Raw genomic sequence first — 26,930 nt, 5'->3', positions numbered from 1 at the left:
TTCTAATAAAATGCAAATGCCTAACTTGTTCATGCCAATATTCGTAAAGAAGAGGCATATCCCAAACTCAACTAATTCAGACTGGCTCTAATTTTTTTTTAAATTTAAATATCCAAACCAAATTGATGCAGACTTTTTGTTCCCACAGGAGAGGGAAAAAACATTCTTATGTCCTTTGGATTTTTCTTCCGACAATTTGCCCACCTTTTTAAGTTACTGGTCTTGATTGCTGGTGAAACTTTTGATACAATCACGTTGGTTCCAGGCACGGTGGCTTTTAAAATGCTACAATAGAACAAACATTGTTCAGATCTACTTAAAAAATGCTGGCAATGTAATAAAATAGGTTATATTTTGTGATTTTACAAAGAGAACTAGAAGGTAACATTAAACTGCAAAGAAAGTTAGATTTACCGAGTCAAAGCACCTGCAACAAACTTTTCAAAAAAAGGGAAGTACTTATAAAAACAAATATAAGAAATAGATGTAGGGGTAAGCCATTTGCCCTCCTCCATTAGTCAATAAGGTCATGGCTGAACCTATGCCCTGAGTCAATTTTCTTCTCCCCAGTTCTGTAAACCCTTGATTCGCCTGATCTTCAGATATGTTTCAATCCCTGAATGAATGAGAAACAGTGGCTTCATGAAGTCTATCATTTCATAGTTCCACAGCGCGCTCCATGAAGAATGTTTCCAGATTTGTACTTCTAAAACTAATTCCTAGTTTTCAACTTCCCATCCAGAAGAAAGATTCTCCCAACCCTTAACCGGGTAGTCCCTCAGAATCATGTATGCTTCAAGGAGATTATCACTCATTCTTCTAAACTCTAATGAGTAAGTCTAGACCAATTTTAATATCCATTCATTGTTTAGCTCCAGGAACCTGTGTAACAAGCTTATGATAAGCTGGCTTTAACTGAGAAAGAACATTGCTTATATGACACCTGTGATTTCCATGGGGAAAATCTCACTATTTTTACAAAGGTAAACCCTACAGCCAATTTCCACCAGCAAACAGCAGTGAGATAAATTAATCTGTAGGTCTTGGTTGAGAGATGAGTCTTGGATGGTTACCAAGATGACTCCTTGCTTTAGGAGTTGGTTCAGAACCAGACCAACAGAGAGACCAGTTTTCAGCTCATCTGAAAGACAACACCTCCAAAAAATTGTGCATCCTCATTACTGCACTGAAGTGTATTTTAGGTCAAATCTAGAACAAGATGCAAACTTGATAACTCATTTTCTTTGAAGCAAGAGTGACTACCTTTCATTCTGGAACACCTTAATCATGCATAATTTCCCTCCCAGGCCAGCATTTTCTTAATTTTCCACCATTGGTATCCTTGGGTTTTTTTCAATATCAATAACAGAGTAATCAGCAAGGTGCAGTAGGATAGACATATCCCTGGGAGGACTTGAAATTAATTTTACATCCCACAAAGCATTATTAACTCCCAAAAAAAGCAAGTTCATAAATCCTCTTGCTGATTACTACTCTCTACCTTTCAAATCAATGCCCTCCTACAAATTCTACACGTTATTGAACACATTTGATATGTAGACCCCATAAGTCTGTCGTACCTCAGTATTTGTTTCTCCACAAGGAGCACACTTCCTGGCAGCTTGTCAAAGACTAATTGTAATTTACTGTTCCCATTAACGACATAGACCTAAAGAGAAAAATCAGTCTCAGTTACACATAATGAATGAAACTCAACTACATACACATTTGACCAATATGTGGATAGATTTGTGAGAACCTTTAGGGTGTTATTTAATGCAAGTAAAATATATGGCCACAAGTAATGTAGAATACTTCCAAGACAATTCTCTGCAGCGTTGAAAGAATTCAAACTTTTTTTTTTGCATGAGGAGTCATATCCTAATTTAGCAAAAGGAAAACTGAATGGAAAGCAGGAATTTGACAAGCTATTAGTGAAAATTTCCTCTGCCTAATACAAAGCAAAATATTAATATTAGCATTGATTTCTCCAACCTCAAGTAATTTCTTCCCCCTTCCCCTTTTGTCTTTTTCTGTTCCCCATTCTGGCTCCACTCTTACCCCTTCTCTTCTCCTCAACTTCCCATCACCTCTCTCTGGTACTCCTCCTCCTTCATTTTCTCCCATGGCCCATTCTCCTCTCCTATCATATTCCTTCTTCTTCAGCCCTTTATCTTTTCTATCTATCACCTCCCAGCTTCTTACTTCATCTTCTCCCTTCTCCCACCCACCTATCTTCCTCATCACCTGGTTTCATCTATCACTTGCCAGCTTGTACTCCTTCCCTCCCTCAGTTTTTCCATGTGCTTTCTTCCCCCTTCCTTTCTAGTCCTGATGAAGGGTCTCAGCCTGAAACAATGACTGTACGTTACTCTCTGCAGATCTGACTGACCTGCTGTGTTCCTTCAGTATTTTGTGTGTGTAAATGGATTCCAAGCAACTGTAGAATCTCTTATGTTTCTATTAATATTAGTATTTTTGAAAGGGAAGGATTCAGTTGATTCAAAAATGGCCGAGACAGAGACGTGACTGTGGATAGAGCCTGTGATCCTGGCCTGGTAATATCACCATTGAGACCAGATGCACTGTACTAACAAATGGTTGAGACAGGATCTGATGGGGAGTCAGGGCCAGGGTGTGTTTGGATCCCCTCTGGCACAGCAGTGCTCTCTCAACATTGTATTTGGAGTGTTAGCCTGAATTTTGCCACTTAACAGTACATGACCAAACATTATCCAGGTCTCACTGTAATTAACTGTGGTATGTTTCATTTGCTGTGTTGTTATGAATGGAATTGAGTATCATGCAATCAAATGCAAACACTCCCACTTCTGCCAAGATTATGCTGTGTCCCTTATCACATTATCAGTTTTCACAAATTGTCATTGATCCGAAACACCAGTTTTGTTTCTCTTCCCACAGATGCTTTTGAACCTATGAAACATGTTCAGCAATTTGTATTTTTATCTTGGGCATATAGAATCTGCATTATTTTATTTGCTTTACAATATACAGTTACAATATACAGAGAGAGTTTAATATTGCGGTGACAGGGAAACTTACTTCTAATAGGAGATGAGCAGTGTTGCTGGGTATTCCCCCATCCATGGCGACAATTTTTATCTTCCAACATCCCTCTAATTTCAAATAATTTTTTATCCTTGAAATTAAAAAAATGAAAGATATTTGCTATGACCTTGTTCTGTTTAGGTACGCACAATTTGTTCCTGAAGTTCCACAACCTCTTGTCTGTTTCATATCCCCAATACATTTGCTCCTGCTCTGACTGTCATGTCCTCAGTTGTTCTGGTACTAAGCTCTGGAGTCCTTAGGAATGGTGATGGTGCTCTGGCTAAGTTACTGCATTAGCAAGCCAAAGGGCTGGTTTTAAATCCCACAATCATAGCTAAATTGGTAAAATTTCTTAATTAATAATCCGGAATTTAACAACCAACTAATCATAGCAATGACAGTCTCAACTATTATTGCTGGATTGTCATAAAAATCCATCTGGATCGTCATGAAAATCAATCTGGATCACTAACATCTTTCTGGAAAGGAAACCTATTGTCCTCACCTGATCTAGCCAATATATATCTGCAGACCCACCAATGTGGTTGATTTCAATGGATTGCTCATTTATCCAATTACTCTTATGTTCCTTAAATTTCTTTGCCCAAGTTTTATATCCTTACCTGGTTTAGTGTCATATTCTCTTGGACAACACACCTGAAAGGAACCTTGGGAGGCTGCACTACATTTTCAATCACATTACAAGATAATAAATTCAATAGTACAAATTGAAATTATCTCTAATGGTTAGAATGCCAATCTCTACCACAGGAAGTGACTAAGGTAAATAAATGAAGAGTTGTAGAAGAAACTGGAAGAGAACATATGGGGAAGGGGAACAGAAGGACGTGCTGAAGGTCTGAAGTGAGGTGGGTGGAACAGAATGAGCTTCTTCTGGAATATGTATCCCTTGTACCTAATAAAGTGGTCAGAAGTGTATATTTGTGGTGTTCTGCTGCTGTAGCCCATCTGCTTCAAGGTTCAACATGTTATGTGTTCAGAGGTGTTTTTCTGCACATCAGTGTTGTAACACACGACTATTTGAGTTCCGGTTGCCTTCCTGTCAGCTTGAACCAGTCTGACCATTCTCCTCTGACCTCACTCATTGATGAGGCCCTTTTGCCCATAGAACTGCCATTCATTGGATATTTCTGTTCGTTTTTTGCATCATTCTCTGTAAACTCTAGAGACTGTTGAAAATCCAAGGAGATCAGCAGTTTCTGAGATACTCAAACCAGCCTGTCTGGTACCAACAAACATTCCACAGTCAAAGTCAATTAGAATACATTCTGATGTTTGGTCTGAACCTCTTGACCATGTCTGCATGCTTTTATGCATTGAGTAGTTTCCACATGGTTGGCTGATTACATACTGTATTTGCATTAATGAGCAAGTGTACAGGTGTACCTAACAAAGTGGCCACAGAGTGGAAACAGCAGTGTTAACTAGGGTGGATTGAATTGTCTACAGTGCACAAATCTATCAACCACTTAATAAAAGACATGCTTGTAAGCATTTCATGATGTGGATTTTGCAGAGGCCAGCAGGGACAAGAGCACTTTGTTAAAATATCTTCCACACATGTCTCAATAACAATATAATGTGTTGAATGATAACTACGATTTGTTTTATTCCAATTGCAATGTCCATCCAACAGGGATATATGCTGATGTAAATAGAACAGAGATGACTCGCCTCACACAAAACACTGGAGGAACTGTGTGTGTTATTCCAGATTTCCAGCATCTGTGGCCTTTCTTGTGTCAATGATTTGTTATGGATATTTTACTTGTTGGACCTCCTTCAAATGGACCTTCACTGACTTCTTTTAAAATTCATTTTCATAATCTGGCCATTGCTTCTATTGCCCTTGAAAAGATGGTAGTGAGCTGCCTTCTGGTGAAGGAACAGCAGGTACTTGAGAACATCACCAGCTACAGTCTCCCTTCCAGGTCAGGCATGAGCCCAACTTCCAAAACGTGAGTCTGGGCCTTTGTTTTTCTGGATCCAAACCCTCAAAGTCAAAGCAGGGCTGTTTGATGTCAATCTTCCTGAGAGTTGTTGGCATTGCACTTATCCAAGCAACTGAAGAGTACTCTATAATACTCTTGACTTGTGTCATGTAAAGCTAAGGCCTTGGAGTGTCCGGTGTTGCCGACCTCCCCTTGTATTCATGTCCCCCACCTAGCTGAATTACTGATCATTGATTAGCCAATGATAATGCCATAGAATGTCAACGGCGGGTGGTTAGACTGCTGAGCTAAATCTGGGTTCTGTGAAACTTGAATGAGTGTGGTGGAATGCTAAAGCCGGGCAACTATTTGTGGCAGTGTGAGAAGAAATATGCAAAGCAGTCTGGATTGCCCCTGTAGCACAGAAGAATGCTCCTGCTCCTCTTTGTCCCCAAGGAAACTGTAAGAGGTTTGGATTTATTTTGCTAATCTTCAGAGGATGATTTCCCTGATGAATGTGCCATATAGTGTCAACGTCACTACTGCCAGTTAGCGTGGCCCCAGTGTTCTGGGGAGCTACAGGAGCTGCAAGAGAACCCTCAAGCAGTTGAAGAAGTTGCGAAGGATGGGGATCCATTCCATATGTTATTCTCCTAGGAGTCCCACTCTCTGATCCACACTTTCCTGGCTTGCAGAATCTGAATCAAGATCAGGTTTAATAGGACTGCCATATGTCGTGAAGTTTGGTGCTTTGCAGCAGCAATACATTGCAGTACATAGTATTAAAATCTATAAAATGCAATACAAAGTATATATAAAATTAAATTAAATAAGTAGAGGTAAAGGAGAGGGGAAAATACTGAGAAAGTGTTCATGGGCACATTGCCCATGGCAGAGGGGAAGAAGCTGTTCCTGAAACACTGAGTGTGTGGCTTTAGGCTCCTGTACCTCGTCCTTGGTGGTAGCAATGAGAAGAGGGCATGTCCTGGGTGACGGGGGTCCTTAATGCCTTAATGATGGATGCTGGCTTTTTGAGGCATCGTCTTTTGCAGGTGTCTGGGATGCTGTGGAGCTGGCTGAGTTTGCAACTTTCTATAGCTTTTTCCAATCCTGTGAAGTGCCCCCATCATACCAGATGGTGAAACAATCAATTAGCATGCTCTCCACAGTACATCTCTAGAAATTTACAAGAATCTTTGGTGACATACCAAGTCTCCTCAAACTCCTCATGAAATGTAGCTGCTGTCATGTCTTCTTTGTAATTGCATCAATATGTTAGCCCATGATAGATCTTCAGAGATGTTCATGCCTGAGATATTGAAACTGCTCACCCTTCCCACTGCTGATCCCTTGATGTGAACTGATGTTTCTTTGACCTCCTCTTCCCAATGTCCACAATCAATTCCTTTGTCTTACTGACATTGAGTGCAAGGTTGTTGCAGCGACACCATTCAACCAGATGATCTATCTAACTCCTGTACACCTCCTTGTAACCATTTGAAATTCCACCAAGTTGTTGCAGCATGGGCAAATTTTTGATGGGATTTGAGCTGTGCCTAGTCACCCAGTTGTGGGTGTAGAGACAATAGAGCAGTGGACATCCTTGAGGTCCACCAGTGTTGATTGTCAGTGAGGAGGAGATGCTAATTCTGATCTGTGGTCTCCCAATGAGAAGGTCAAGGATCCAGCTGCAGAAGGAACTACAGAGGCTCAGGTTGTGGAGCATTGATTAGAACTGAGGGTATGACTGTGTTGAAAGCTGAGCTGTAATCAATAAATAGACATTACTATTGCTAGGTGATCCAAGCCCAAGTGCGAAGCCAGTGGGATTGCATTTGCTGTTGACCTATTTTGTGACAATAGGCCAATTGCAGCAGGTCCAAGTCCTTGCTTAGGTAGGAGCTGATTCTGGCCATGACCAACCTCTCAAAGCACTTCATCACAGTAGATGTAAGTGCAACAGGCTGATAGTTGTTGAGCGAGTCGTGGGTTGTTGACCCTCCTGTTCTTGGGCACTGTACTGTGAGAGATTGAAGATATCCTAGGACACTTCAGCGAGTTGATTGGCACAGGTACACCATCAGGGCTTAATGCCTTGCGAGGGTTCACACTCATAAAAGGTGTTCTGATGTCGCCCCCCAAGACAGCAACTACAAGGTCACCCCGATGCTTCAGGGATTCACACAGAATTATACCGAGAATGATTATCAGCGCTGGAATCTGATTAAACCTGCCTGTTAAAAAAGAAAGTGGCAGGTGAGTCCAGTGATGTGTCTGACTACCACACCCTGCTGGGATTTTATTGTACATCCTATCTTATTCTAATTGGGTGAGCAGTCCAAACCAAGAGTAGATGGTCAAGGCAGAGGTTGAAACATTCAAACACTGAAGCAAAGCAGAAACTGGAGTTAGATGTTACCCACCGTAAACTACCTTCCCACATATACTTGCTGTTCAAAGATGTTTGAATGTAAAAGAATTCTGTCGCTGTTTTGTTGACTGGTGATGCTCCTGGCACAGCAAAAGTACCTTTTGCAACATGGAATGTGATAGCACCATTCTTTCCAACATCACGGTCAGTGGCCTAAACATACAGAAATATGGACATTGCACAATTAATCATGCTATGAGTAAATAAAATTGGTATGTTCACTTCTTACCTTTAAAGTTTTATATGCGCTATGTCCAGCAGATGTTAAAATACAATGGCAGGAAGGAGCCACAAAAAAATGAAACAGTATAAAATATAAAAAGGAGAACAGTCTTGAGTCAGACTCAATAAATGGCCAAGGGATAAATAAGACCATAAGACCTTAAGACATAGGAGCAGAATTTGGCTCTTCGACCCATCGAGTCTTCTCCGCCGTTCCATCATGGCCGATTTATTATCCCTGTCAACCCCAATTTCCTGCCTTCTCCCCTTAACCTTTGACACACTTACTAATCAAGAACCTATCAACTCTACTTTAAATATAGCCAATGACTTGGCCTCCATAGCTGTCCCTGGCAATGAATTCCACAGATTCACCATGTTCTGGCTGAAGAAATTCTTCCTCATCTCTGTTCTAAAGGAACATTCTTCTATTCTGAGGCTATGCCCAATGCCCCTAGACTCCCCCACTATAGGAAATATCCTCTCCATGTCCATTCTACCTAGGTCTTTCAATACCCAATAGGTTTCAATGAGATTCCACTGACCCTCCCCCCATTCTTCTAAACTCCCGTGAGTACAGGCCCAGAGCCTGAATCAAATGTACCTCTTAAGTTAACATAAAGTTAAGGAACAGAAATGTAACATTAAGGTGGTGGCAGAGTTGATCAGCTATAATCTTACTAAATGGGAAAGCAGGCCTGAGGGACAAAATGGCCTCTACCTGTTCCCAACATTTAAATTTGTTCAAAATAAAGTTAGGGTCAATAGTGAAATAAACACACAAAATATTGGAAGTGCTCATCAAATCAGGCAGCACTCATGAGAAGAAAATCAGAGTTAGCAATTCAGATGAAAGAGCTTTTTTCAGATTCAGGAAAAGAGAGAAAACAAGTTAATGTTAAGTTGTAGAGAAGGTGATGGGGTGGGGGGGTAGGATGGATTAGACAAAGGAAATATCTCGATTGCCATGGGGATAAGTTGTAGAGGTCATCTGATCAATGAGCTGTTGAGTACAATTGAAGAGAGAAAAAAAGAAGGCACAAAGGCTGAGATGACGGCATTTAGTTAATGGAGAGCACAAAAAAATAAATGTGAAGAGGGTGCTGGGCATGAAGTAAAAACTGAGTCAATATCACTGATGGATGACGTGTAGTAGAAATAGCCAGCTCTAGTTCAGAGAAAGTGAGTTACCCCAAGTTACAGAATTCAGTTCGGAGTTTGGAAGGCCGTGACATGTCCAGAGAAAAGATATAGTGCTGTTCCTCATGAGGAATACGGATTTTATTAATAGAGAAAATGTGCTTCTATTAATTAGAAATCAACAAATAAATTCAATAAGTCATCAAATGGGGGAACTTCAGAAGTTTTTTTTGCCCACAGAGGGATGAAATTTTAATATTATTAATGATATGAAGTGACTAAAATGAATGGAATAGATGCATGTAAGGGGAACAGGTAAGTGGAAAATGAGACAGACATTTGTATAAAGATAAGTGAGCATAATGGGAGCAAATTTGAATGGAACACAAACACTGCATGGACTCACTAAGCTGAATTAGTTATTGCTATGGTGTTTATTCTATGGTCTAGTATATCTATGCACATCCCAAAAGGTTTGGATGTGTATTGTACGGACAATGGCAAATTCACATGCAGTGTTAGCACCTAATGCATTAATTACATAGAAGCGGTAATTCTTGCACTCTTATTTAAAAGCATCTTTCCATTTTTTCACTACCAGGCATACTTTCATACTTCTGGTTGAACACTGAAACATATTTCATGGAATGTCAATAAACCCCCAGATTATTCCATGGCAGATCAATTTAGCATGAAATTGCGAAATTACCTCCAAATGCTGGCGAGCTTTCACACAATATGTAAGGAGTAGCAATGCTCTTCGGTTTAAAACTGAATCCTATCACTTCTATCCATTTGAAGAGTGAGAAGAGAATTGTCATTGCTAATGTGAGAACCTACACACTGGATAGAAGCTTCTTTCACTGTGCTATCAGAATTTGGAACAGCCTTCTAGACGCTGCGGCCGGAAACATCTGCGACGATGGGGTCCAAGCCTTCGAGAGTCGAGTGCACAAACACCTATCATCTCTGGGAGGGATGTCATATGCTTCTTCATAAGCTATCATGAAGGGGACCAGGATGGCAATGCTTGGTTGTTGGTAGGTAGGGTTAATACCTGACTTTCAACAGCACTTGTGCGTTATGTTCCGGCTGGTCTTAGTCCTTAAACTGCTGGAGAACAGTGCGGAACAAACAGGTGTTGTTTTCCCCCGGTAGGGATTAATTTTTAATTCCAAGTGCTCCTGCCAAGTTTAGTCACCCTGCAACCTTATCCTTCAATCTCTTTGAATTATGGAGGACAGCATGTGTATAAATGTCTCTCTCCAGCAGACTTCATTATGATCATCATGACTCCAGTATTTCTACTATTTTTTAATTGTACATATGATTTTTTTTTTGTGTTCTATCGCAGAGCAGCAGTGAACCATCTGATTGGCCTATCAGAGTTCCCTTTGGGAACTAATTGACTTGATCAGCATTTCTGATCTGGCTATTGTTTCACGACTGCACAATAAAAAAAAGGGGAGGAGGTTAATCTGGCCAGAAGGTTAACTAGTAACCAGCAGCATATAGATTGACCTTGTCTATTTTTAAGTGCACAGTGTGATACAATGGAATGAACTTTGACTTGGATGATGCTGTATAACAATATCCAGGTATGTTTTCCATCTGACATTATCTCCTCCCCATCTGCTTGCACCTATCACCATCCAGCCTCTGTTCCACCCAACCTCCCTCATACTATTAAATACTAGCAATCTTTCCTCTTCCCTCTCAGTTCTAATGCAGGGTCTCAACCTGAAACATCAGTTTATACCTTTTGCCTTCATGGATGCTACTTGACCCGCTGAGTTCTTCCAGCATTCTGCTTTTTACTTGCAGCTAAACCCCTATGTAGAGCACACACCTGCTCCACTAAGCAGCAGCCAGTACATTCATCTCAAGCTTGGGAATGTTCGGTGGGAGGAGACAACAGGATATTTCCAGTGTCCTGCATGCTCTATGCTGTTCTGTGACTGGGAGTTCAAGGTTCAAAGTTCAAAGTAAGTTTACTATCAAAGTGCATCTCTGTCAACGTATACTACCCTGAGATTCATCTTCTTGCAGGAAGTTCCAACAGAAAAAAGGAATACAAAGTCAGATAAGCAACTAATATGCAAAAGAAGACAAACTGCAAATACAAAAAAATTAAGTAAATAAGTAACTAAATAATACTGAGAAAATGAGTTGTAGAGTCCTTGAAAGTGAGTCCATAGTTGTGTTCAGTGATCAGTTCAGTGTTGAGGCGAGTGAAGTTATCCATGCTGGTTCAGGAGCCTGATGGTTGATGGTTGATGCCTAATGGGAGTTTCATCCAAACAAGAACCTGCTGCATTTCCTGCAGAAGTTAGTACTGTATCTGAATAATTTCTTAGCCATCTTCACTATTTGTCGCTGGCTTATCTTGAGAACTTGCTAAGCCCAACTGTATAACCAGGGATAGATAAAGTTGACCAAATAAATAAAATATTAAAAAGAATTGAGTAACCTACCTCCAACACTGCAACCTCTAAGCTCTCGGTGAGAAATTCCAATGCAACAACTGAAAGATAAGTACAAACAGGTCTTAATTTTATTATGGGTCAGGTTAAATCTCTTTAAAGAAATACCATTAGCTATAAAGAAGGACATATGTAGCCAAGAAACAATATGATTAATTTAATTTTAATGACAATTATTTTAGTGTGGTAAACTATAATTCCCTTAATATAGAAGCAATGGCTAAATATAATTAATGGAATAATAGTTGTGAATCCAGGAACTATTAAAATGTGCATGATGATGCAAATTTGTGATAATAGACTGAATTATATATTTCAATTTTATATTAACAATCCAATTAAAATTGTTGCTATTCTTTATCATAACCTAGAAATAAATTACTATTATAGTCCTTACATAATGTTAATGCATTGAAAGTATACAGATATTATAGAGGTATAAAGACAGTCATTTAGGCAAGTTAGTTCTCTAAATTACCACCAGTAGCAATTAACACAGTTAGATCTAATTACAAGAACATAAGATCCAGGGCTATTTGAACCCTCAACCATGCTCTATCATTTAGAGTAACACACACAAAATACTGAAGGAACTCAGCGTGGTCATGTAGCATCTACGGAGAGGAATAAACATTCGAAGTGTCGGGCCATGATGGAACGTCTTGCCCTGAAATATCGACTGTTTATTTATTCCTCCCCATAGATGCGGTGTAACCTGCTGAGTTCCTTCAGCAATTTCATGTGTTGCTCTGATTTCCACCATCTGCAAAATCTCCTGTGTCTGTCATTTAGTAAGTCTTTTACCTCAAATTTATTTCTAAGCCTGTATCTCTCAAAGCTCTCAATTTATGTCTTGCATATACTCTGTAACTGAGAACCCACAGATCTGCCGGATAAACAATTTCAAAGGTCCACAACATTTTCAATGACGAACCTTCTCATGTTAATCCTTAAGGGCTGATATCTTACCGTGAGAATGCAACTGCACTGGTTATTGTCTTAAGGTATGAATTCATCCATTCAGGGCAATCATCCTCTCAATGTGTTACCATGTTGAGGTCCTTGAAAATTTTATAATTTGGAAGTTCTGGTGTCATGATTGTGCATATTGCACAATTGAATTTTGATTAATTATTTCTATAAAATAAATCTGTGGATTTACTGCATGCATTGAGCAGTCTATATGTTTCCTTCTCAGTCCAAACGAATCTGATGCACTAATACACAAGTTCATCCTGACAAATGTGGTGGCTTTCAGTAAAATTCTATGCACCTGCAGCAAAATCACTTGGGCTGGGAACTTGAATGCGCAGAGTTGTGCTTTTTTATTAAATGATTGATTTACTTTTGCCGGAGCAGAAAATAACATTGACCACTTGTGCATTGCACTCACTGTGGGCAATCTGAATGTTTGCTAGGCACTTCTCATTGTCATTCACATTTATGTCTCCATGTCAAATGCAGTCAATCAACTCAAGCCTTATACAATATACCTCTCTGGTGTTCTGAGCATCATTTTTATTTTGGGCAATGGGGTAACCAGGTAAACATGATGCAAGTCTGGTTGGGACTCCACTTACTTAAGTCCCAACACTTACAACCTTTCCAAACCCTAACTCCTCCACAATACCAGCCTTCATTTACCCAGTGAACTCACCCCACATCGGCACAGATCCCAGTCCCTCTAATGCCATAAACTAAATAACCATCTTAACCCTTTTTCTCTCCAGTTGTCCCAATCATTTGCAGACCTCAATCATTCCCTTCTCCTGCATCCTTTCATGGAATAAGGCTCTCTTCCACTCAAAAGATGCAAATCATTCTGGTTAAGATGGTGCTACTGAATGTGTGCGACAGGTTCCTGGTAGTCAAAAAGCTAAGAAATTTGTCTAAAAGCGTCTCTAAAAATAAGGTAATTGTGTTAAATTATTGCCGCAAACAATGAAGGGAAGAGTGTTGCCAAGCGAGTTCGGGTGACGAATTGTGGCAGATGGAGTTCCAATGCCTATACAGCTGGTCTGGGAGTGAGGCTGAATCACTCTGGGTGCCGTAAGGAGAAGTCGGGGCCCCAGCAGTGGAGATTCAATTTTGATGCAACTGGCCCGGGTGCAAGGTTGTATCACCCTGGGATCTGAGCTGATTTGAAGGGCCTGAGAGCCACTTTGGGTGAGGTGATGAAACCTGGGCTTGGAGCATGTCACTGGGCAACAAAATCTGGGCCCGGAGCAAGTCACTGGGTGGCATGGTTTAGGCCCCAAGCCGTCTGCAGCAGTATTGCCCGGGTCTTAGTGTGAGGTACCTTACGCCATTTAGACAATTTAATCGCCAGCCCAGATTGGAGGGGAGAGCTCACTCTCTGCGATCTCACCGGGGTGCTGGAGCCTTTCGCTGTTCCATTGTTTAGTCAATATAAGCGCCGGCCCAGATAGACTGAAAAGACAGGGTGTTGGCCAGGACAAGAGCTGACTTTGCTCGTCCTCCATGATAGTCATCTCCGTGGACTGCCCTGGCTGCTGTGCTCTGTGCCCATTAATATGATGAACTGATAAGCGAGCCCTTGGGCCTACCCCAGGCTGCTCTGGGGTTCTGATCTGAGGAATCAATTTTGATTCAGAATTTAAATACAAAATAATCTGTGGATGCTGGGATCAAAGCAACATTCACAACACGCTGGAGGAACTCAGCAGGTCGGGAACATCCATGGAAACGTTTCGGGCCGGAACCCTTCGTCAGGATGTCCATATGTCCTGACGAAGGGTTCTGGCCTGAAACGTCGACTCATCGTTTCCACAGATGCTGCCCGACCTGCTGAGTTCCTCCAGTGTGTTGTGAATGATATATTACTTTGTTTTCCTTAATCTGGTTATTTGGGGTTTCTTACTTTGTGGCTACTTGTTAGCAAGCAAATCTCGAGGTTGTATAATTGATACATTCTTTGATAGTAAGTGTACCTGAATCTTGAATCATTGGCACAGATTATGTTCCTCAGTGCTCGGAGTGTGCAGAAGTGTCTCAGTTATGTGCAATGCCTTGAGTTATAACCTTTACTGAAGTTTGCAATGGTAGGCAGATAATGGATATACACAGCAGAATAACCTTAGGTCACACCTTTTAGATTACACATCAATTTCTAGGCTTTTTACCCTTGTGATCTGAGAAGAAACGATTACATTATCATTTGCTTTTAATCGCTTGCTGTAACTGTGATAACTTTTTGTGATATGTGAATAAAGAGACAAAGGTCCCCCTAGATAACTATTCATCATTTGCTTTCAATTTTCAAAGGATGTCCTTTGAACCATTCTCCACTAAATATTGCATCAGTCACATTCATGCTTACTTAGTTAATCTGTATATCTTCATAGCTTCTGACAGTTACTTTCGCACCTAATTTTATTTTGTCAACAGGCCTGGATATTCCATTTTCAAGCTTTCCCTGGTATCAATTGTGAGTAGCTGAAGTCAAAATTCTAATCCTTGCCCGACCTCAGTGATTGCATACAAACAACCTGAAAATTACTCATTTATTTTTAATCTCTTCATTAACAAACCCTTGTCCTATGAAAACATTTTATTTCCAATCCCAAGATTCTTACATTTAAGACCATAAAACCATAAGATACAGGAGCAGAATTTGGCCATTTGGCCCATCCAGACTGCTGTGCCATTTCATATAACCATATAACAATTACAGCACAGAAACAGGCCATCTCAGCCCTTCTAGTCCGTGGCGAACTCTTACCCTATCCTATTCCCACCAACCTGCACTCAGCCCATAACCCTCCATTCCTTTCCTGTCCATGTATCTATCCAATTTAACTTTAAACGACAACATAGAACCTGCCTCAACCACTTCTGCTGGAAGCTCATTCCACACAGCTACCACTCTCTGAGTAAAGAAGTTCCCCCTCATGTTACCCCTAAACTTTTGTCCTCTAATTCTCAACCCATGCCCTCTTGTTTGAACCTTCCCCACTCTCAATAGAAAAAAGTCTAACCACGTCAACTCTATCAATCCCCCTCATAATTTTAAACACCTCTATCAAGTCTCCCCTCAACCTTCTACGCTCTGAAGAATAAAGACCTAACTTGTTCAACCTTCCTCTGTAACTTAGGAGATGAAACCCAGGCAACATTTTAGTAAACCTCCTCTGTACTCTCTCAATTTTATTGACATCCTTCCTATAATTCGATGACCAGAACTGTACACAATACTCCAGATTTGGCCTTACCAATGCCTTATACAAATTCAACATTACATCCCATTTCATCATGGCTGATCAATTTTTCCTCTCACCCCCAATCTGCTGCCTCCCCCCTGCCCCCCGTATGTCTTCATGTCTTGACCAATTAAGAATCTATCAACCTCCCCATTAAATATACATAAAGACTTGGCCTCCACAGCTGCCTGTGGCAATGAGTTCCACAGATTCATCACTCTCTGGCTAAAGAAATTCCTCCTTACCTTTGTTCTAAAAGGACGCCCCTCTAATCTGAGGCTGAGTCCTCTGGTCTTAGACTCTCTCACTGTAGGAAACATCCTCTCCACATCCGCTCTTTCAAGGCCTTTCACCATTCGATAGGATTCAATGAGGTCATCCCTCATTCTCCTGAATTCTAGTGAATGCAGGCCCAGAGCCATCAAATACTCTTCATATGACAAGCCATTCAATCCTGGAATCATCTTTGTGAACCTCCTTTGAACCCTCTCCAGTTTCAGCACATCTTTTCTAAAGGGCCCAGAACTGCTCACAATACTCCAAATGAGACCTCACCAGTGCTTTATAAAGCATCAATATTACATCCTTGCTTTTATACTTCAGTTCTTTTGAATTGAATGCTAGCATCGCATTCGCCTTCCTCATCAAAGACTCAACCTGCAAATTAACCTTTGGGGAATCCTACACAAAGACTCCCAAATCCCTTTGCACCTCAGTTTTTTTGTATTTTCTCTCCATTTAGAAAATAGTCTACCCTTTCACATCTTCTATCAAAGTGCATGACCCTACACTTCCCAACACTGTATTCCATCTGTCACTTCCTTGCACATTTTCCTAACCTGTCTAAGTTCTTCTGTAGCCTCTCTACTTCCTCAAAACTACCTGTCCCTCCACCTAGCTTCATATCGTCTGCAAAATTTGCAACAAAGCCATCAATCCCATCATCCAAATCATTGACAGAAAATATAAAAAGCATCAGTCCCAACACAGACCCCTGTAGAACCCACACAAAATGCTGCCTGGCCTACTGCATTCCACCAATATTTTGTGTGTGTTGCTTGAATTTCCAGCATCTGCAGATTTCCTCGTGTTTGCCCCTATAGAACCACTAGTGACTGGCAGCCAGCCAGAAAATGCTCCCTTTGTTCCCACTCTTTGCTTTCTGCCAATCAGCCACTGCTTTATCCATGCTAGAATCTTTCCTGTAATACTATGGGCTCATAGCTTGTTAAGCAGCCTCGTGTGTGGCACTTTGTCAAAGGCCTTCTGAAAATCCAAGTATACAACATCAAACAATTCTCCTTTGTCTATTCTGCTTATTATTTTTTCAAAGAATTCCAACAGATTTGTCAGGTAAGAGTTTCCTTTGAGGAAACCATGTTGACTATGACCTATTTTATCATGTGCCTCCAAGTACGCTGAGACCTCATCCATAATAATTGACTCCAACATCATCCCAACTAGTGAGGTCAGACTAACTGACCTATAGTTTCCTTCCTTCTTCCTCTCTCCTTTCTTGAAGAGTGGAGAGACATTTGTGATTTTCCAGTCTTCCAGAACCATTCCAAAATCTAGTGATTCTTGAAAGGTTATTACCAATGTCAGCACAATCTCTTCAGCCACCACTTTCAGAACTCTGGTGTGTACATCATCTGGTCCAAGTGACTAACCTACATTCAGACTTTTCAGTTTCCCAGGAACCTTCTGTCTGGTTATGGCAACTTCACACACTTCATGCCCTCTGACATCTGGAACTTCCACCATACTGCTAGTGTCTTCCACAGTGAAGACACTATTTGTATAATAACATCTTGTGTATAGATTATCAAAATCTTCCTTAATATCCTCTTCTGCTACATCCAGTGTTCCTCTTTAATATAGTTTAATATTTCATTTCAAAAGACTATTGGATTTGGCAAACACCCTTTCATAAATGTAATTCAAAGCTGTCCAAGCAAATCGTGAAATTGTGCAGATGGTGGAAATCCAGAGCAACAGCCAAAAAAATTCTGAAGGAATGCAGCAGGTCTGGTCAGGGGAATAGATAGTCAATGTTTCAGGTCAAGACCCTTCATCAGGAACAAACAAATTATGTTTTCCAAGTACTCTGTTATCATTCCCTAATAAGAGATTCTAGTGTATTTCTTTGTGTAAAGAACGATATATTTGCCTTGCAACTAGTGCATAGTAGTTCCTATATTGGTTCCAGGAACAAGGGAGTCATTCTATAAGAATTTAATAAGATCGACTTTCCCCACTGAAGCTTAGGAGAATGTGAAATGATTTACTGGAAACATCAGATTTGGAGAATTGATAGAATAAATGCAAAGGCTGCTTCCTCCAAGTAGAGAAACTGGAAACACAGTGGATTGTCTCAATGTTACTGGCCACCTAAGAAGCCTGCGTTTAAATTCCTTTACTTGTAAATTGTTGGAATAATCTCCCTTAAAGTCCAAGGGTATTCCGTCACAAAGTACATTCAGGGCTGAAATAGATTTTTGGACTGCAAAGGAATCAAAGAATATGGATATAGTTCAAGAACAAATGAAGTAAGAATGAAAAAAAACAGGCAAAAGAGCCACAACTATCATACAGAACATTGTTATAGAGAGAACTCTGACAGCATATGCAAGGTAAGGTCAGAGCAGAATCATTTCTAACATTCCAAATTAGAAGTGCTTAATTATCTGAAGGGAAAGAATTTGCAATGTCAAGTGGCCAAAGATGGTTTACTCTTAGATTGAGCTGGTATAGACTCATGGGCCGAATGGTCTCCTTCCAAGCTGTAAACTTTCTGGGATTCTGTTAACAAAAGATAGTGCAGTTGAGGATTTGAGGCCCTGGAAGGCACTGCCATAAAACTGCAGACGCTTGAAAGTGGGTTCAGATGCCTTGTTTGGAAAGAGTAACTTGCAGAAATTTAAGAGTTTTAAGTTGATGTATTTGGTGTTCCACCTTTTGATAGATCAGTAACATGCTTGAGATTGCTATATTTATGGTGATGGTCAGATCAGATAAGGACTCAGGTTGAATATGGTTTTGATTTAATTTTATATGTACGCAATGCTCAAACAGAATGGGATAGCAGACTCTGTGGGCTTTCTCCTGCTTCTTACAATCTTTCCCAATGACAACCTAACTTCTATCTTCTCTAATTCCTTAATTTTAACAAACCACATGGTATATTTATAACATATGTTAAAATATGCAGATAACACTCCGATTACACTAACTGCAGATGCTGCTAATAATAAAAAGCGTAAAATGGGTTCCAAAGATTAACAAAGAATAACATAGATTTTGCCAGTCTGCTCTGAATAAATAACTCAAACATTTAGCCAAATAATAAGATGCTCTCATGGGAGCAGCGGTGTTGCCTGGAACACTTGAAGGGGTTTGCGCAGAGAAACAGAAGTGGAAAAGGACATTGAATGTGTGAACTTCCTTTTAATTCAGAAGTGGATTATAAAGGATGCAATGACCTGGAGAAAATCTCTGGCAAAAGCAAAACCAATGCAAAGCTGAGAGATCACAAAGCAAATTCAATTTAGCCCACTGAACAGGAACAAGCCTGGACATTTCTTCACTCCTTAACCATCTCTTGCCCTGCATTCAGGCAACTGTGTGTGTGTGTGTGTGTGTGTGTGTGTGTGTGTGTGTGTGTGTGTGTGTGCGCGCGCGCGTATGCGCGTCCCTCTCTCTCTCTGTTTGTAAAATTCTGTATTGCACTGTACTGCTGCTGCAAAGTAACAAATTTCATGACGTATGCCAGTGATATTAAACCTGATTCTGATTCTAATTCTGTAAAATTTGAATATAAAAATGTTGCAGTAAAATGCAACGATAGCAAAAACCAAAAACTGTCCAGTGCAAACAGAAGCAGCCTCGAAGGAGACATTCTTAGGAGCGCTTCACCTGATCCTGTAAACTACTGCCATGGCATGCCGCTGTCTGCTTCCAATTCAATGGGATGTTCAATCAGATTAGTAGGCTTCACAATGACAAAGAACAGGTCAACCACAAGAGGGAGAAGTCTCTTTTTTTTACCCTTCCCCTCAATATCCCAGGATCCTGCAAAGCAATAGTGTATCTGCTAAATAACACTTCATATGTTACCACGTCAATCTTGTGGTTTGTCGACGAGATACTTTGTACATTGTCTGGGTACCACTGACGCAATAGATGGACTCCTAGGGCAATCTTCACATGATTCTAATAAATTATGAAGTTTATTCCAAAATCCAATTGCTTATTCACGATTCCTTCCATAGAAGTTATTTTTAACAGGTGGGAAGTGTAGATTGGGGCATGGAATGGGTGCAGATGATAAAGCAGAAGGCAAGCATACAATTTACACATCAGTTAGGAGGTCCTATCCCAGTCGGATTATATCATACTGGGTCTTCGCAGGACTAGACAGCCAGAAAAAACAAAAGACTGTCAGTTGTATTTGGGGTCTATGTTGTAACCTAAGGAAGTCTGTGGGTTGAATGGAATACCTCTCCTAAAGTGCTGGTGAATTGCATGTCTTGTGGTTATATATTATTATTTAGGTGAAACCAGGTGAGGGGTGGGGGCGGGGGGGGGCGGATGAAGTGAGAAGCTGGGAAATGACAGGTGGACAAGAAAGGCTGAAGAAGAAGGAATCTAATAGCAGACAACAGTGGACCATGGACAGGTGAGGAGAGGTGAAGGGGCGAGAGGGTAACTAGAAAAGGGAAGGGCAGCCATACTAAGGTCAATCACACACAGAATGTCTGTGCCAATATCATGACAGTTGCCTCTTCAACTCCAAAGTAAATGACCTAGTCCAGATAAAAAAAATATTCCTGCATATTTTTCGCATAAAAGGCCTAGAACTCTTTGCTTGAAGGGTGTAGATATTTGCTGAATTAAAATTTTCAATGTTGGGATTGATTGAATTTTTCCAAGGACATCAAGGCCTAATTGGAATTGGTTGATCTGTCACAATCTAATAGATATTGCAAATGCAGAGTTCAAGCAATCTACTCCTGTTCTTACTTCACGATACCAATTTTCTTAAAAGTGCTAAAAGAAACTTCAACAACATTTCAACACATCTAAATAATAGCAAGTTTCTTTGTTGGAAATGCTGGAGACACACAAGCCTGTTCAAATAAATCTGAATAATATGGCTGCATTCTTAAGGGTCCCTCATGATTAGCCAAACTATTAAATCTGTTCCTCACCATTTGCAAATTTGTTATATAGATTCCACAAGTATTTCCCAAAATCAGAGTGCATACCAGTCATGGCACATTACTGGGCCCAAGGGTGGCCCTGACCACAATTAATCACCATTGTAGAAAGATTTAATGATTTTCTTTACTCTGGTAGCCAGGAAGACTGAAGCTGGCTGCATGCAATTTTGTTTTAATTTAAGCCATGATGGATGCAAAGTGATTCTGGTGTTGAAACAGGAGGCAGAACGAGGAAGCCGGTTGTCTGGCTGTGGGTGGCAATGTACCACAGAATTCTGGGAGCCTCACAAAAAGAACAAGGGCATATTGTCCAGTGAGGGGATATGAGTGTGAGGAGATTGACATAGAATTGCAAAGGAACTATAGAAACTTGCCACCCTGCCAAATGTCTGTGCCAGCATTTATAACCCACTTAGATCTCACCTCTGCTCCAATGATATCCTACCACCTCTTTCTATACCTGCATCATGCCCGCCACCCTCTCCCTGCACCACATGGGCATACCAATGCGACCTGTTTCACACATCCCATGGGACCACAAATTTCATACACGACTCATCAGGTAAAGGAATTTGCCCTGAGTTTCAATCAGTTCTGTGAGTGAGAGCTGACGTAAACCCCCAGGTTAGGATTATTTAAAGCTATCTCAATATTACCATTTCTATGCCTAAATCTAGCTGTGGCAGAAACTGATACAGCTCGATATACCCAATGCGATGGAGAAGACATCATCATGGTAATAATAGCTTGATTGGTGAAAGGCCATTTAATTGAGAGATTTGTCTTGGGGAGGGGGCATGGGAGAGGATCTGTAGTTTTGGTGCAAACTCTAATTATGTAGTATGAGTAGTAGTGAGATCACTCGAGTCGAGTACGCTGTTCTCCAAAGATGTTGTCTTTTGGTGGGTCCTCACTTGACTGTAGAAGCTGATCCAGGACTCACATAACCAGGATGTTAGGGTGGATTCCCTTAATGGAGGGTACCTGTACATGAATTTGTTTAAGGTGGGTAAGCTGATGCATGGGTAGTCACCACACCGTCCTTGACAGATTGGGGTCATGAAGTGCAAGACGACAGGGGACCCTTCACTGCTGCAGCCTTCCTCCACCTTCACTTCCACTGTGATGTGTCATCATCTTCCACCAGCTCCACCACTGAGGTCCTGGTTGGATTGCTCTTTGTCAGGAAGCTCCCCTTTGACCTTACCGCCATGGCTGACCCTACCAGGAGCTAAGCGCCAGACTGAATCGCTTTTGGGATCTCCTGTTCATCCTGCTCTTGGATTCCTTTCTGATTCTTCATGAATGCTTCCCTGGTGCCAAGGAATATCTAATGAGCATTTAGCCTATTTATGTAATATTCATTAAGTAAATTTCAAGTGTTGGCGCGTGGCCAAGTGGTTAAGGCGTCGGTCTAGTGATCTGAATGTCCCTAGTTCAAGCCTCAGCTGAGGCAGCGTGTTGTGTCCTTGAGCAAGGCATTTAACCACACATTGCTCTGCGACGATACCGGTGCCAAGCTCTATCGGCCCTAGTACCCTTCCCTTGGATAACATCGGTGGTGTGGAGAGGGGAGACTTGCAGCATGGGCAACTGCCGGTCTTCCATACAACCTTGCCCAGGCCTGCACCCTGGAAACCTTCCAAGGCGCAAATCCATGGTCTCATGAGACTAACGGATGCCTATTAAATTTCAAGTAAAAGAAATCTTGACTGGTAGTCTTTTAGTGCAATCACAATGATCATAATATCATTAAAATATAGAATAAAACATTGAACTCAAATGGGTCAAAGACAGTAGAAGTAGACAAACCAAGTGTCTTTATTCTTGCCATGTGCGTGAAGAAATGGATGCTGCCATTTCGTGAAGCTGCTCTGTAACCTCCATTTTGTGAACTGTTTGATGAACTGATTCTTGCTCTAGGATAACTTAATCAGAGCAATTGAATGTGGACACAAGAGATTTCTGCTTTTGATCTGTTAAACCTGAGATCATTCTCAGATAAGCTGCATATTGTGTACAATGACAGGTTTGCAGAAGTAATCTTATTTTCTCAGCCCAGTGTCTGAGTGACCTGGTTTAACTGGCTTGAACCAGAGTCAAATAGAACACAAGAAGTCACCTAAGGCATGAAGTTGTGTAGCCCTTGGACATATTCCGATGGGAATGATCTAGAGTCAACAAGAATGAAGTGCAACATTTGAACTGATGGGGAAGACTATAAGAGTTTGGAGCTTCAAATGCAAAGAGGCAAGAACTCAGGCGACTCACTTTTGCAAGGAGTTACCCCCATGCCAAGGATTGGGAGAAGAAAGGATTAGTCTTCTACTTTGGTCTTATAATTGCAGAAATGGTCTAAGTGAGTACTGATATAAAGGAAACAGAAGAATTCATATTTTATGTTGTTGGCCTGAGGTCAACATCTTTATGTTGTTGTTTTGTGCAGAGACAATAAAGTGCAAGCTTTAATTAATTAAGAGTTGTGCAGTGAGTTGGCACTGTGCTGGTGGAGTAGTGGCATCCGAACCCGGACTTTGGAACAAGAGGTCATGGGTTCGAATCCAGCCAGCTCCTTGCACGAGGTCTAACTGTGGTTGAGTGTCAAGCTAGCAGCATGGCCTCGTAAAACAGACAAAACACTGAAGAAATAACAAGGTTGCAGCCCGATGTGCCAAATAGGTGTGGGGATTAAAAAGAGGATGATTTGCCTAACCTAGTCCGTTGATGAATAGTCAACACCTTCAAAGATAAAGTACATTTTTATAATTATGAGGGGAATAGACAGGTTAAATGTGGGGAAATGGTATCTTTTGCCGATGAGTCTAGACAGGTTAAGTATGCGGTTTGTTTTTGCTGTTTGCCTTTAGGAACTAATCTTAAGGCCATGCTGAATGGGGGTAAAGTATTTTTTTTAGAAGGAAGTTGTCTTTTATATTTTTTTGGAAGCTCTGAATACTTGAAGGTCTTTAGTTTGTGTGATTGGTACTGTGATTTCCTTTGCTTGCAGCTTCAGGTGTTCTGTAATTTACAGATGTTAAACATACATCTTTTCACAAAAACACCATTGACTCTTTGGGGTATGTGTCCTTGATTTATGAATTTTCTTTATAATAAATAGCCCTCCACTCTTTGGGCATTGTAAACATTGTACCAAAGTATTCAACATATATTTCATCCAGCCTTTTCGATTAACAAAACTGGCCTCTTGAAGAATAGTAATAGCTATTGTGGTTTTAAACTCAAGTCTTTCATTTCTATCCACATGCTCTCCTGGTGGCTGGTGTAGGACGGGCTGCCTCTTTGTCAGTAGGTCTAGGGAAGTTCTCATTCCTTGCACTAGCCCTGTAAAGCTTCTCCATATGACAACACCACCATATTAGCTGCCTTGTCCTGCCTAACCTCAGGTGCACGTCCTTGTTCTGAGGTGACTGGGTGATGTAGCACTACCATTAAGCTCTGCTATGATACCTTCAATAATCAGAACTTTTAGTAGGAATGAAGGTCCAGACACTATGTTGAATCCTGACAATCATCCCCTGGAGGCTAAGGCCCAGGTTTATGTGAGGTTGGCTAGCTATTTAGCTCTGTGTACGTTACACACTTTGTACACAATTAATTAACTTTATGCTATGGTAAAGTAGAATGGAAGCACAGCATTTGGTGGAGTCTAATTATTGCCAAAGCATTAACCACTTAGACCAAAAGGCCTGTTCCTAAGCTGTAAATTCAGTGCCATTCATTGAAAAGCAAACTAACGATTTACTACAATAAATGTGGGACTGAACCCTGTCATGGGCAGTCCCAAGCCCGACTGTGAAAGGAAGAAGGTAGGGCATGTGGCTAGCAACCCCACCCCATCTTTAAAAACCCAAAGCTATAGAAATGCCAAAAGAACCTCCAAAGACCTCATCCCTGGCAAGGTAAGGATCTTTGAAAACAACTTGGAAGACTGGCCTAGAAATGAAGACTCTAGCAAGCTGCTGTCGGTGGCCTATGCCCCAGTAGGGGTGATAGTCTTAAGTAAGTAAATAAACATGCACTGTTGCAGCTGTTATTATATTCTCAATTGCAGAGCAAATTTCAGACTAGTCTAATTATTCTAAAATATCACTACACATTTTTCTCTTGATGTTGATAATCCTCACTCACCTTTTTTAGTTTCTGTTTTAGAAAATACAGGAGCATTGTCATTTTCATCAGTAATGATAATTTTAATGCGCCCTAAAAATACAAAGTAATGATTAATGTCTTTCACATTGGCAAACTCTTAAGAATGTTTGGGAAGTAGAAGCTCGGCAAAGATGGGTTGATTGCCCCCCTCCAGTAAAAGATCACTGTAAAACCCAGCCAGGAAATTATGTGGAAGTTAAAGGCCTCTACCAATGACATAAACCCTAGGACCTTGACTTCCAGGAGATGATGGTCAGGAAATTGAACTATGCAAGGTAATTGATCAGAATCATAAGCCAGGGATCATTAGGTGTTACCTTGGACAAACCCACTCTTGTCTAAAAGTCACTTCCCATCATTACCCATGGTCAACAATACAGTTGCCTCCTTGTACAAGAAACAGTGGTCTGTGTGCAGTGATGGGATCCCAAGATAGAAATAAAGAGTAAGGCCTTGCCCGTTGGCTTGACTTTCCCATTGGTCCTCTAAAGGTGTGTGCCATCGGAATACCTTTTCACTGTTTCCAAATATCTTGCATAAAATAATTGCAAAACATTATGTTATTTAAAGATGGTTGTTAAAAATTAAATTTGAAATGATAAGCATTTAAAAATTGCTATAATTAGTTGAAACATACATAAAAAGGTAAATAAATATATTACCTAAAATTACCTTTTAAGTGAATGCCAGCAAGACCATTCAAATGATTGGGGCTTCACCAGGTAAACTGGTGTAAAGGTGTAAAGCTGAGAGACCAGACAGGCCTGAAATGCACCTGACCCTTTAACTCACCAGAGAGAGATGAGATGAGTCTGCATCTGACTCCCAGGGTGTTTTTGACTTGCATTGCACTGTATTGGCATGGAAGTTTGAATCCGTCAGTCAACCTTCCACATGTTAGAAAGCAACTGGTTTTGTTTGGAACAGATAGAGCTTAATTTGAATAAAAATCCATGTTGAAGCCTTGTCTAAATGGAGTAGAAGTCAACTTTTTAGTCAGTGGGTTGCCGGTGGGATCTGCCCTGTCCACCCCCTGTAGTTCTGCAGGGTTTAACTGAGGTAAATGGATAAGGAGAAGGTGATTGGCATGGATATGGCTATGGCTTTCAGAAGTGCAATGCAGTGGAGGAAACTATTTCTTGTGTGTGACCACTCGGACTAATGAGCAATCCTAGTTGTGGTAAAATTAGTTTTAAGGCTCATACAGGTATTCAACTTACTACAGTTACTCAGAAACCAGGCCTGATTAATTTAGCGCAACCAAAACTTGTGTGAATTGTGCCCAGTGTGTTACGTTGATAAATTTCTATGCTTATAGAAGCAGAACCCAAGCAGTTTCTAGACCACTGATTAAATAGAGCTGACCTTCTTCACTCATGTTTGAAGAATGCACAGTGTTGTAGTCCACAACTTGTACTCTGAGCAAAACAGTTTCAACTCTTTCCCGGTCAACAGGACCACTGTAGAGCAAAGCTCCAGATCGCTCCGTCAGTCGGAACCAGTTGTTACAGAGTGAACTGTTCATCCTTTCCCCCTTCCTATCAAGGCACTCAGCTCCTCTGATAAAGAAGTGCAATTCTGCATCAGTGTCTGGATCAAAAGCCCGGATTGTTCCGATGGTTGTATTGATGATTCCATTTTCACTTGTAAACACGTCATAGAGTGAACTCCTATTGAGAACAGGAGCCTCGTCATTTGCATCTAAAATATCCACATCGATGGTTGTGTAGCTTGTATTTGGATCAGACCCGAAATCAGTGGCTGCCACAGTTAGTCTATATTTCCGCGGACCACCATCATAATCAAGCCTGCTCTCTGGAGTTAAATGGATGCATGCGGATTGCAGTAGGGCTCCTTTCCCAGTGCTGATAATAAACTGGCCCCGTGCCCCATCTTCAATTCTGTAGGTCACCAGCCGGTTTGAATCAGTTACATCACTGTCCGAAACATGTACCTCAAAAATACAGCAATCTAAAACAAAATATTAAGTTGATTTATTTCAGTCAAAATTGTCATTC

At 40.8% G+C, this 26,930-nt stretch overlaps 1 protein-coding gene across 1 annotated transcript in view; it reads right to left on the bottom strand.

The window, feature by feature from the left end:
- The window catches only part of LOC140197203 (cadherin-related family member 2-like), a 140,962-nt gene that overhangs the window by 33,989 nt on the left and 80,043 nt on the right, over positions 1-26,930 (bottom strand). Inside the window, exons 19-25 of the mRNA XM_072257126.1 lie at positions 26,278-26,883; positions 24,892-24,963; positions 11,292-11,341; positions 7,448-7,608; positions 3,064-3,160; positions 1,581-1,669; positions 205-285 (exon numbers count right to left, since the gene is read on the bottom strand). Coding sequence (XP_072113227.1) covers positions 205-285; positions 1,581-1,669; positions 3,064-3,160; positions 7,448-7,608; positions 11,292-11,341; positions 24,892-24,963; positions 26,278-26,883 — 1,156 coding nt within the window. The remainder of the gene's footprint in view (positions 1-204; positions 286-1,580; positions 1,670-3,063; positions 3,161-7,447; positions 7,609-11,291; positions 11,342-24,891; positions 24,964-26,277; positions 26,884-26,930) is intronic.

The sequence above is a fragment of the Mobula birostris genome, chromosome 5, assembly GCF_030028105.1.
Source record: "Mobula birostris isolate sMobBir1 chromosome 5, sMobBir1.hap1, whole genome shotgun sequence".
NCBI lineage: Eukaryota > Metazoa > Chordata > Chondrichthyes > Myliobatiformes > Myliobatidae > Mobula > Mobula birostris.
Note: the sequence above shows the minus strand (reverse complement) of the source record. Positions and strands in the feature narration are given on the sequence as shown.